This window comes from Rhinatrema bivittatum, chromosome 3 (genome assembly GCF_901001135.1).
Source record: "Rhinatrema bivittatum chromosome 3, aRhiBiv1.1, whole genome shotgun sequence".
Lineage (NCBI taxonomy): Eukaryota > Metazoa > Chordata > Amphibia > Gymnophiona > Rhinatrematidae > Rhinatrema > Rhinatrema bivittatum.
In genome coordinates this window covers 386211651-386224459 of record NC_042617.1, presented here as the reverse complement: position 1 = coordinate 386224459, position 12809 = coordinate 386211651, and the positions used below count along the sequence as shown (strand labels likewise).

The following is a 12809-nucleotide window of genomic DNA, read 5'->3' as shown; positions in this document are numbered from 1 at the left end:
GTGAGTGCCAAGTTGGTGACCTGGATTGCAAACTGGTTGACAGACAGAAGACAATGTGTGATGGTAAATGGAACTTTCTCTGAAGAGAGAGCGGTTTTAAGTAGTGTACCGCAAGGATTGGTGTTGGGACCGGTCCTGTTCAATATCTTTGTGAGCGACATTGGGATGGGATAGAAGGTAAGATTTGTCTTTTTGCGGATGACACTAAGATCTGCAACAGAGTGGACACGCCGGAAGGAGTGGAGAGAATGAGACGGGATTTAAGGAAACTGGAAGAGTGGTCAAAGATATGGCAGCTGAGATTTAATGCCAAGAAGTGCAAGGTCATGCATATGGGGAGTGGAAATCCATATGAACAGTATTCGATGGGGGGGGGGGGGGGGGGGGGGAAGGCTGATGTGCACGGAGCAGGAGAGAGACCTTGGGGTGATAGTGTCTAATGATATGAAGTCTGCGAAACAATGCGACAAGGCGATAGCAAAAGCCAGAAGAATGCTGGGCTGCATAGAGAGAGGAATATAGAGTAAGAAAAGGGAAGTGATTATCCCCTTGTACAGGTCCTTAGTGAGGCCTCACCTGGAGTACTGTGTTCAGTTCTGGAGACCGTATCTACAAAGAGACAGAGACAAGATTGAAGTGGTACAGAGAAGGGCGACCAGAAAGGTGGAGGGTCTTCATCGGATGTCATATGAGGAGAGATTGAAGAATCTAAATATGTACGCCCTGGAGGAAAGGAGGAGCAGGGGAGATATGATTCAGACTTTCAGATACTTGAAAAACTTTAACGATCCAAAGACAATGACAAACCTTTTCCGTCGGGGGAAAAAAATCAGCAGAACCAGAGGTCATGAGCTGAGGCTCCAGGGAGGAAGACTAAGAACCAATGTCAGGAAGTATTTCTTCACGGAGAGAGTGGTGGATGCCTGGAATGCCCTCCCGGAGGAAGTGGTGAAGTCCAAAACTGTGAAGGACTTCAAAGGTGCGTGGGATAAACACTGTGGATCCATCAAGTCTAGAGGACGTGTATAAAGAGAAGGCAGCAAAACACTGCATGGAGCGGCAGTAGCCACAGAGGCATTCACGGAGCGGGATGCCAGTGGCCAGTGGTTGGTGTTCCACCTTCACGGAGCGGAAGGATGGAGGGCTGTCATCTCCAAAAAAAAACAGGGGTGGATAAGAGTATGTAAAATTAACAGTGAGGTCATAAGCTATAGTTATTGCCAATTATTAGGCTTATTCAATATGTGTTGATAGTTAATGTGGCTCTCGTGGAAATGGGGCTACTACCTGGAGATAATGCCCTTGTTCAGTGCATATGCACAGGGTTGATGAGACTCCATCATGGCTCTGGGCTTCAACGGCAAGAGGTAATGTGGACGAAAAATTAAGAAAAAAAAAATTTGTATTCACAGGGAAGCGAGGTATAGCTGGGTCGATACTTTACTTTCAATGCATGTCCAGTGTAGCTCTCTGCTTCGACGAGGGAGAGAGTCTGTTACTTCTCTTTCAAGCATGACTCTCTGCTTCAGCGGCAGGGGGAGTGTGGAAGGGAGGATCTGGGTGTGGACGGCAACCAACAGGGTCTGGATTGTATAGTCTGGGTGGACAGGGGCAGGGGTGTGGCCTGCTTGTTGCAGAGGTTGCTACCCCTAATTGAGCTTGATGTTCACTTAGATGCAGATCCGGCGATGCTCTCTACATTGGTGGTGGGGTGGAGGGGAAATAGGGCTGGAGGGTACTGGAAGCCAAGAGTAACAAGTAAGAGAGAAAAAGGAAGAAAAAAAAAAGGATAAAGTGCATAGCTTGCTGGGCAGACTGGATGGGCCGTTTGGTCTTCTTCTGCCGTCATTTCTATGTTTCTATGTTTCTCCCTGAGGACAATCCTGAGCCGCCTCGGCACATCATAGATCCAGCCCACATAATGGTAGCTGCCACCTTGACAGTTCCAGCAGGGAAAACTGTGGTACCTAAGCGCCTACGACTCAAAGTACTACACTGGGCTCATGATTCCTTTTTTGCTGGACACCCTGGCAGGCTCGGAACAAAAAACCTGATCTCTCGTCACTATTGGTGGCCACGATGGGCATCTGACGTCCGAAAATATGTCGATTCCTGTCCCACTTGTGCGGCTCAGAAAATCTCCAGACAGCGGCCTATTGGTCTATTGCAACCTCTTCCGATCCTTGACCAGCCTTGGACTCACATAGCAATTGATTTTATCACTGATCTTCCTCTTTCTGAAGGCAACTCCGTAATTTGGGTCGTAATTGATCGATGTGCCATTTTGGAGAATCGATCAATTTCATTCCTCTGCCCGGACTACCCACTGCACCAGAATTAGGGCGGCTTTTTGTACAACATATCTTCCGAATCCATGGGCTGCTGTCTAGCATTGTTTCCGACAGGGGTGTGCAGTTCACAGCCCATTTCTGGAAAGACCTCTGTAAGAAATTCAGAATAGACCTACATTTCTCCTCTGCTTATCACCCTCAGTCTAACGGGTTAATGGAACGGACGAATCAAATACTCAAGACGTTTTTACGTTGCTATTTTAATCAGCGCCAGGACGATTGGGCCTCCTTATTGCCGTGGGCTGAGTTTTGCCATAATAATCACGTTCCTCACGCTTCAGCATCCTCACCCTTCTTTCTGGTGTTTGGGAGACATTCAAGAATTCCTCTTCCTCTTACTGTCTCCTCATCTTGCCCTGCGGTAGAGCAAGTGGTCCATTCCATGACTACCTTATGGAAACAAACGCAAGATCTTTTACAAAAAGCTTCTAGTCAGATGAAGCAAGCAGACAGACATAGAAGATTGGGAACTCCGCTTAAACCAGGGGACTTAGTGTGGTTAAGCACACGTAATCTTAAGTTGTGCATGCCCTCTCTGAAATTTGCGCCTCGCTTTATTGGACCCTTTCCTATCAAGAGACAGATCAGAGAAGTGTCCTTTAAACTTCGGCTACCATCTACATTGCGCATTTATGATGTGTTTCACATCTCCTTATTAAAACCAGCAATATTGTCCTGGCCGTCTAGACGGAGGAAGCTGAAGAATCCATCTGTTCTGCCAGATAACACCCAATATGAAGTCAAGGAAATTCTTGATGTCAGACGAATAAGAGGGAAGGTACAATATTTGTTGTTATGGAAAAATTATGGCCCGGAAGAGAACTCCTGGGAACCAGCCAATAATATACAAGCTCCTCGTTTGATACGAGACTTTCATAGATGATTTCTGCTCAAACCCCACCCCAGGAGCAGGAGAGCGAGCCTTTGTGGGGGGGGTACTGTTACCTCGCAGCGTCCTCGGGTAGTAGGGCCGGCGCCGATGATGAGCGCCGACTTCCAGCAGCAGCGCGAGCCGCGCGCTAACGCCACCCATCGATTACGTCGAACCTCCATCCGGAAGTCATCGGGGTTGCGCACCAAAATTTAAGTATTTAAAGAGCAGAGACCAGCACAGCAGCGCCTCAGCTATAGGCTTACTGTGCTGGTGCTCAGTGACGTTTGCTTCTCTTTTCTGCCTGCCAAAGACTCTGACTGAATTCGGACTTTGCCTGCCTTCTGACCTGGTTTGTTCCTTGGACCCTGTTTGCCTGCTGCCAGCCAAGACTCGGACTGGATTCGGACTTTGCCTGCCTGCCGCCTGCTTTCTGACCTGGTTTGTTCCCTGGACCCTGTTTGCCTGCTGCCTGCCAAGACTTGGACTGCATTCGGACTCTGCCTGCCTTCTGAACTGGTTCTTACCAGGAACTTCCTGCTTACTGCCTGCTTCTGACTTGGACTTTAGTGGCACCTCTCCGACCACCACCGCTGTGACGCAGAGCTGTGCTGAGAGCTCCGGCAGCTGGACGCAAGGACACTCTACTACTTGGCTAGGTAAGACTGAGAGTTATTGGATTCACATTTCACAAATTGTAACATCAAGGCTAACAAGCTTGCACTCTTCTTCCAGAAAAAAATTTCAAACACACTAGTACTCGTCCCCACCAACACAACTTCTCCTCCCCCAACTTCCAACACCCCTACGTAGGGATGTGCAGACCAAGGGGGGTCAATTTCGGTCAATATGGACATATGGAGAATTCCATAAGTTGAGTCTATGTCCATACGTGCAAATAAAAATTTAAACCCCTCAACCTCCTTAATCCCCCCCCCCCAAGACTTACCAAAACTCCCTGGTGGTCGAGCGGGGAGTCAGGACGCCATTTCTGAACTCCTTTGCGAGGAGCACGTGACGTCGGCGTCACGTCGGAGTGACGCGGCGTCACGTGATTCCCCGCGCGTTCGCTCCGGGACCCTCGTTGCACCCAAAAGGAACTTTTGGCCAGCTTGGGGGGGGTCCCGGAGCGAACGCGCGGGGAATACCGTGACGCCGCGTCACTCAGACGTGACGCCGACGTCACATGCTCCTCGCAAAGGAGTTCAGAAATGGCGTCCTGACTCCCCGCTCGACCACCAGGGAGTTTTGGTAAGTCTTGGGGGGGTGATTAAGGAGGGTGAGGGGTTTAAATTTTTATTTAGGATCAACAATCACAATTTCCAACTTATTCAACATAGCTATGTTGAATAAGTTGGAAATCCGATCGTTTTCGCCTCATCACTTTTTTAAGTTAAAAAAAAAAAAAAAAAGTTGCCTTTTACATTTAAGTTCAAAACGAATGCACACCCCTACCCCTACGCACACTGGAGCCAACCTGGGCACCTTTTAACCCATATCCTCCCTGGAAATCGAGTCCCTACTTAAAAGACTGAAACCATCCAGCCACCCTTCAGACCACATCCCAACAAAACTACTGTTACTCATTCCTGACACCATCTCCAGACTTTTGGCCAACATCATAAATTGCTCCTTATCTCAAGGAATCTACTCAGATGGGCTAAAAATGGCCTCCCTCAAACCCCTTCTAAAGAAACCTAACCTGGACACAAGAGAACTCTCCAATTTCTGCCCTATCTCTAATCTCCCTTTTCTTGCTAAACTCATGGAGAAACTGGTCAATACACAACTCTGATTACCTGGAAGAACACAAAATCCTCTACCCATCCCAATACGGCTTCTCTAAATCATTCAGCACAGAAACCCTCTTTATCACCCTCACTGATCACATCTTCATGGGCCTAGACAAAGGGCCCTAATTCCTACTAGTTCTTCTAGACATCTCTGCTGCGTTCGATACTGTGAACCACTCCATCCTTCTAAATCACCTCTCAGACATCGGCTTATCAGGAATGGTTCACAGATGGTTCGACTCCTTCCTCAGCAACAGAAGCTTCAAAGTCAAAATCAACAACAAAGAATCTCCCAGCATCAAATCATCATTAGGCGTACTTCAAGGTTCCTCCCTCTCACCTACCCTCTTCAATATTTACCTCCTTCCCCTCTGCCAGTTGCTAACAAACCTAAAATTAATACATTATCTCTATGTGGATGACGTACAGATTCTGATCCCCATAGCAGAATCCCTCTCAAAAACACTCATTTTCTGGGAAAACTGCCTCCAATCCATCAACTGCCTTCTCACCAGTCTGAACCTGGTCCTTATTGCTGCCAAGACCGAACTCCTCCTCATCTCCTCTGACCACTCTGTTCCATCCTCACAGACCCCCCCCCCCCCCCACCCAGATCACACTTGTAAGAGACCTTTGAATAATCATCGACAACCGTCTGAACCTAAAGAAATCCATTAACAACACAACCAAGGACTGTTTTTATAAACTACAAGTTCTGAAAAGGCTCAAACCCCTCCTCCACTTCCATAACTTCAGGACAGTCCTCCAAACCATGCTCTTTGCCAAGATAGACTACTGCAACGCTCTCCTCCTTGGTCTCCCCATCTCCACCACCAGACCGCTACAGATGCTCCAGAACGCGGCTGCCAGAATCTTGACTAACTCCAGCCGCGTATCTCACGTCACACCCATCCTCCGGAACCTGCATTGGCTTCCAATAAATTACATAATTTTACACAAGTCCCTCACCATAATCCACAAAACCATCCACAAACAGCTACAGCTCAATCTTCAGATCCCATTCAAACTCCACACCTCTACAAGACCCATCAGAGAAGCCACATGTCATACAGCCACTAAAGAACGGGCATTCTCGACAGCGGGACCTGCCATTTGGAATGCCATGCCCCCAGACCTTAGACTGGAACCCTGCCTTCTAACATTTTGGAAAAAACTCAAGACCTGGCTATTCCTTCAAGCCTTCCCATAACTTTAAGAACCTTGCTAAATGCCACCTAGTCATACCTAGCTACACTTGCGGCTAGGCACCCCCCCCCCTTCCACCGCCGTTTATTTCCTCTGCTATCCTCTTTTTCCGGCTACCTCAGCCCCCAAGTTCTTTTCACCTTGCTTATTGTAACTTTGCTTCTTGTTAAATGGTTTGTTAAAGTTTTAACCCCCCCCCTTGTTCTTTGTAAACAGATATATGATACTGATCATGAATGTTGGTATAGAAAAGAGTTAAATAAATAAAATAACCTGCTATAGAGTACTATAGGTTAGTGAATCTAGCAGTATTTTCTCCAGCAGTAAAATAAATGGCTTAGATGACCCCCATTAAGAATGCGCAATGGTTGCTTTCATGTCTTGGGGGCTGCCTTCTTTTAAAGGACTGGAGCAGCCTGCATACATTGCACTCCCTTCTGCCATATAGTAAAGACTTCTGAGGTTCCATTGAGGTCTGTCCTATCCTGCACCCCCACTCTTCACTACTCTGAGGCTACCAAAGTTGTAACAATAACATTTTAAAAAGTTGACATAAAGTCTTGGCTCCATCCCAAACTTTAAAAACTCTTGAGGGTGGGGCAGAGCCAGGCCTGTAATATGTTAATTTTTTTATACTTATGGACCACACACGAGTGTGAACATAAGTGAACACTTGATCAAATTCTATCTCTTGGCTTAAACTTCAACTGCAGTGATAACTGTTTTCATTACTCATGAAATCAATGCATAATATATATATATTTTCTTTTTTCAAATTTGCAAATTATTATTGCAAACATTTCTCAGTGAAGTTTTGCTTCCATAATCAGCAAAAAAAAAACCTGAGTGAAATATTGGCTATGCTGGTAAACAACCTCACTAGCGATTAGCTTAGTTTTTGAAAAAAATGAAAGCTCTTAACTTATCATATTGTAATTTGTGATCTTAAGATCCTGTGAGTTTGGAATCAGATTGTAAATTAGCCAAAAGTTATCTGCTCATATCCTAAGAGACCTAAAGCAGTGTGTGGTACAACATTCCATAATTTCAAAACATGGCAAAATGCTTTGTCACAGTTTTTAAAAATCTGTTAAATAGCCATTTGTTTTTTAATATATGTAGCTGTAGTATCGTGTTGATGTTCTTTTCTATTGAAGAGGGGGAAGGGGGCCTCCACTACTCTCTGTGAAAGTTCTTGTTGAAATACATCACTCAGAGCAGGCTTCCGGCAGCACTACAAGATGAGGTTATATCTGGAATTAGAAACACATTCTTAATTTATTTTTAGTAATGCAAAAGCAACCCCTATCACACCACTCCCACCTCGGCTACTGGGAATGTACTGGTTGTTCTCTGGTGATGGTTTCCAGAGCCTGCCGTAAACTTGTCATGTTTGATAATCTTACTAGTGTTGCTCAGAGTAATGTTCTCCGATTGGATTTACCCAGGGGAAGCCAAGCCCACTATAGTCTGTACTAATTTTGGTCTGCCCAGTAATGACATGTTTAAACTTTTTAACCCAACCTGTTTGTAAAAATTATAAACATTATACTTTTTGACAGTTGATTTATTTCGTTGTTCTACTGTTCCATTCTTTCTTTTTGTTTTTCCAGCTGGAAGCTTTTCAACCATTTTTCTTGTCTTTGAATCTTCCCTACTCTGTTACCAGAGGAGAACAGTTTGTATTGGAAGTAACCATCTTCAATTACTTGGATGAAAACATTGAGGTGAATTCTGAAATATTTTATTTCATAGAATTTTGTTTCTTTTCACTGAAAGAAATGTAAAAATGTGACTTTTTTTAAGTTTCCAGGTACAGTTAACTTTTTGTTAATTTGGTTTCATTAGCAATGATTTGCTTTGAAATATTACTAGAAATTTGATCAAACTTTGCAGAATCCATTAATTTAGTTGACATGAAAATTGTTTCCATATTGAATTCCTCTATTTCATAAAGATGCAAATGTGATCTGATTAATGACTAAAAACACAGCAAATAACAGTCTGTCTTTCCAGTATATTAAATAATTCTAATTATTAAATCTAAAGGAAAATTCTGAACTCTAATATCTCAGATCATAAGAACGTAAGTTGCCATACTGGGTCAGACCAAGGGTCCATCAAGCCCAGCATCCTGTTTCCAACCATGGCCAATCCAGGTTACAATCACCTGGCAAGTACCCGAACATTATATAGATCTCATGCGGGGGCGCTCTTGAGCAGCAACCAAGATGGCTGCTTGAGTCCATTGCTTCACAAGATCCTATGATAAAAGGTGCTAAACCTGTGTTTTATCACATAGAATATGTTTTTATTTAACTTCACTGTGCTCACGATGTCTAACTCTAAAGCTGGAAGATTGAAGCCGCTTTTGCCGCTACTTCAGGCTCCAAACGAGTAAAGCAAGATCCGCTAACGCCAGAGAAATCACTACCAACGAAAGCAATGGTGTCAGCAGATTTGGTGCTTGCTGAGCTGAACCATCTCAAAGAAATGATCCAACTAAATATTGATGTGACTGCTGCGATTCAAGGAGATTTACAATCTATGTCCCAACAAATGGCCTCCTTTTAATCGCGCTGAGAGGATGTGGAATCTCAAACCGCTTCACCTCTTGTTACTACAGCACACTTCCCTCAGATCACGTAGAAGTTAGAGCGACTCCAGCAAGAATATGAAGATCTCTCAAACCGAAACTGTCACAACAATATTAGAATTTTGGGAGTGCCAGAGGGTGCTGAGGGTTCAGATATATTGAGCTTTCTAGTGAACCTGATTCCATCTTCCTTGCACATCGTATTTGATCACCCGTTTGAGATCGAATGAGCTCACAGGATACCATCAAGGCCTCTTCAGAACTCTAAATATCCAAGGTCCATTATCCTCAAAGTTCTACACTACCCACAGGTACTCACAATCTTAGCGACAGCGTGTTCCAAAGTGCTGATAATTTTTCAAGGTAACTCCATTTTATTCATTCCGGACCTTGCTAAAACTACAGCTGCCAGATGCAAGGCCTTCCTAGCTCTGTGACCTCGCCTTAAGGTCTTAGGAGCCCGATACGGATTACTTTACCTGGCTACAATGAAAGTTACATGCCACATGCCACATGCCATGAGAAGGCATGCCACATGCCACATGCCATGAGAGTTTTCCCACGTTACGAGGAAGGCATCCAAGACTTGGATGCCTTCCTCGTAACGTGGGAAAACTCTCAGCAAATGGTGACTTGATAAGTCTTTTTTTTTTTTTTTCTTTTATATATGACCATCATGGGCAATTATTTTGTTCTCTTCCTTTGAAAAGTGAGTGCGTGTAGGCGGGGTTACCTGATGCATGAAGATATACATATTTATAGCAGACCTAATGCATAATACCTTGATTTTTCCTTTCAGTGCATTTTCGATAACTGTCTTGAACTTTCTGGACAACGTATATTTGTGATTATAATAACCCCTCTCTGGTTGGGTTAGCCCGTTTGTTTATTATTATGGTGCCCAAATCAGTTGCGGACAGCAGGATCTTGCTTGGCACCAGCCCTGCCTAGAGGCTCTATATATTCTCTCGGCTCATACACTGACAGCTTTGGACTGAACACACATTTTTTCACTTTTTGTATTAATTAGTTTTTTTTTTATTTTTATTTTTTACCTATTCTATCCCTGGAAAAATTCACTGCTTAGCTGCAGAATAGAAATCAATTTATGAGTTCTCTTATTGCCATCAACTGCATCTTATTACCTTTTCCTTACATTTATAATGGCTTCTGTGGGCAAATTTCTTCAAGTGATTTCCTTAAATATCAATGGGCTCTCCCATGTAATCAGGAGGAAAAAAATACTCACTTACCTACAGTCTTTACGAGCAGATGACACCTTTCTTCAAGAGACCCACCTCTCTGAGCCCAAATTTCAGAAGCTTAAACAAGCATGGGTAGGCGAAGTCCTCTACAATCCAGTATATGATATAAAAAGAGGAATGGCTATATTATTCCATAAAAACTGAACTTGCAAATCTTGCAACAATCCTCTGATCCAGAAGGTTGCTGTATTGCTGTTAATGTGTCCATCAGCAGTGACTCAATCATTTTTTGTAATTTATATGCCCCCAATATGAAGGATCCAGATTTTTTCCATGCAACTTTGCACAGCTTCTAACAATGGGATCTACAAATTTAGTTATTGGCGGAGACTTCAATTAACCCCTGGATCCCATTCTTGATAAGCAACCAACAGTCAGAGTCTCTTACTCAAAGGCTAGTAAGGCCTTACAATGTCTCATGGATTCTTATAGGTTATCTGACCCTTGACGCTTGTTACACCCTACAGATAAGGACTTAACCTACTTCTCCCCTCCGCATTTGTCGTACTTATGAATTGACTATTTTTTAATTTCCAGATCTATACAGCCTTGCATTCAATCTGCATAGATACACCCCCTATTCTCGTAATGGATAATGCCGCTGTCTCCAACTACACACTAGGCTCTCCTGTGACAGAAGATCCTTGGTGGATATTCAACTCATTATTGGCAGATAATGCCTTCTTGGTCTTAAAAGATAAGATTTCAGGGGGGCGCTAGCGAGCAGCGCTACAAGATGGCAGCTTAACTCATGTGCTCCTCACCTCTCCCCTATTTATTAGGCATTTTCGCAGAGAAACCAGCACCGGAATACAGTTTTTTCCTGCTCCAATACTATATTTGCCTGAGAGAATGGCTACCCGCTGGAGAGTAACTGATCTGAAGCAGTTCTCATTTAGTAAACATGCAGGGGACATACAGCCGATGGTGATGAGCAGGCCGCAAGCTCCCTGGGAATTGCCGACAAGGCGGTAGACGCAGGCAGGAACTCTGCACCGTCTGAAGAACCGCAGGACGCCGAAACTCACCCAGACTTCCCGACTCATGCCGAAATGCGGACCTGGTTTATAGAACTTCGGGCAGATCTCAAAAATCACAAAGCTGAACTCATGGCGACCATGGCCACCATGAAAGAAGGTATCACGTCGACTGGGCATCGGGTGGACGACTTCGATGTGCGAGCTGATCACCAGGGAGCCATGATAGACTCGATAACCTCAAGAAATACGCAGCTAACTGCAGAGGTGGAATCTCTCTCTGAGAAAGTCGAGGACCTCAAAAATCACTCAAGGAGGGCGAATCTCCGGATTAGAGGGATACCGAAAACTGACCAATACCAAAATAGCATGCTCACAGCGATAGAGCTCTGCACATATATTTTATCTAACGGAGCAGCGCCGATGGAGGGCGAGACGGGAGTACCCACGATCAACTTGGAACTCGCACATCGCGCTCTGGGTCCCAGGAGAGACAATCAACCTGGGACATCATTATTAAATTCCACAATTTTAAAATCAAGGAAGAGGTCCTTAAAATAGCTCGATTAAAGTCTCAATGGAAGTGGCAGGAACATGTAATCTCGATTTATCAAGATTTTGCGCCTTCCACTTTACAGAAGAGGTACCAGCTGCGAGAAGTGACCACAGCCCTACGGAACGAAGAGATCAAGTACAGGTGGGCCTTTCTATTTGCCACCCTTTTCCAACGCAAGGGCATCATCTATCGTGTGAAAATGTTAGTGGATGCTGTGGAGTGTTTTCAGCAAGCAGGGCTGAACATACCTTTTGAAGCAAACCCTAAGTCGCTGCAAGGCCCCGAGTCGGATCCAAATCAAAGATGGCGCCGGCAGGGCCTGGGTAGAGGCAGACTGCGTAGGCAAACTCGGCAGGCCTCATCAACACCTGCAGATCAAGGCTGAAGATATCAACAGTTTGAACTCCTGATTTGTAATCAAACGATTGCCCTCTCTCTGATTTTTTGCACGTCTAAACTTCATTTTTCTGCATTTCATGGCACTGAAGGGACTATTAATATATTAAATGCTTAATTATTGAATGCATAATGCTCAATGATGGCTGGGGGGAGGGGGGAGGGCAAGGGCCTATAGCGTTGCACATCAGGCACCCCAGGTACTTAGATTTGCGAGGGGACAGCGAATCCATTTGTTTAAGGGGTTGGGAACCGACAGTTTACATTGCTTTGTTATACATTGTTTGGGGCATTTCAACATGTTAAGGCATCCTATTGGGTATTAATCTGATATGTAGTTCACTTCTTTGGCAAACTTCTTCTGGTACATCACTGTGGTGCTAGCATGACTTGTATTTTTCCATATAGCTCTCATGGTTTAAATAATCTCTCTCAATGTAAAAGGTCTCAATACATACAGAAAACGCTGTCTACTCAGGAAGGAACTGCTGCATCTCCAGGCTGATATAGCCTTTATTCAAGAATCCCATCTGAAATGTAGACATAGCTACCTTTTACGATATAAGGAATTCCCTCATGTCTACTTGGCGGCTAGCGGGCCCAAGCATAGATATACTGGCACAGGGATCTTACTGTCAGTGTCCTTAGTATTTGACTTGGTATTGAATGTGGCAGATCCTTCTGGCAGATTTTTGTTGTTAAAGCTACGGATTGGCACCCATATCTATACATTAGTTTCAATATATGCTCCCAATACAGAGCAGGCAGCCTTTTTTGAGGAGGTTTATGGTCTTTTAC

General features: G+C 44.4%; 1 protein-coding gene across 4 annotated transcripts in view; it reads left to right on the top strand.

Annotated features, from left to right (window-relative positions):
• Nucleotides 1–12809, top strand: part of CD109 (CD109 molecule) — a 456523-nt gene that overhangs the window by 280497 nt on the left and 163217 nt on the right. For all 4 annotated transcript variants that reach the window (XM_029595620.1, XM_029595619.1, XM_029595617.1 and 1 more), the window contains one exon: nt 7835–7948. In XM_029595620.1, coding sequence (XP_029451480.1) covers nt 7835–7948 — 114 coding nt within the window. The remainder of the gene's footprint in view (nt 1–7834; nt 7949–12809) is intronic.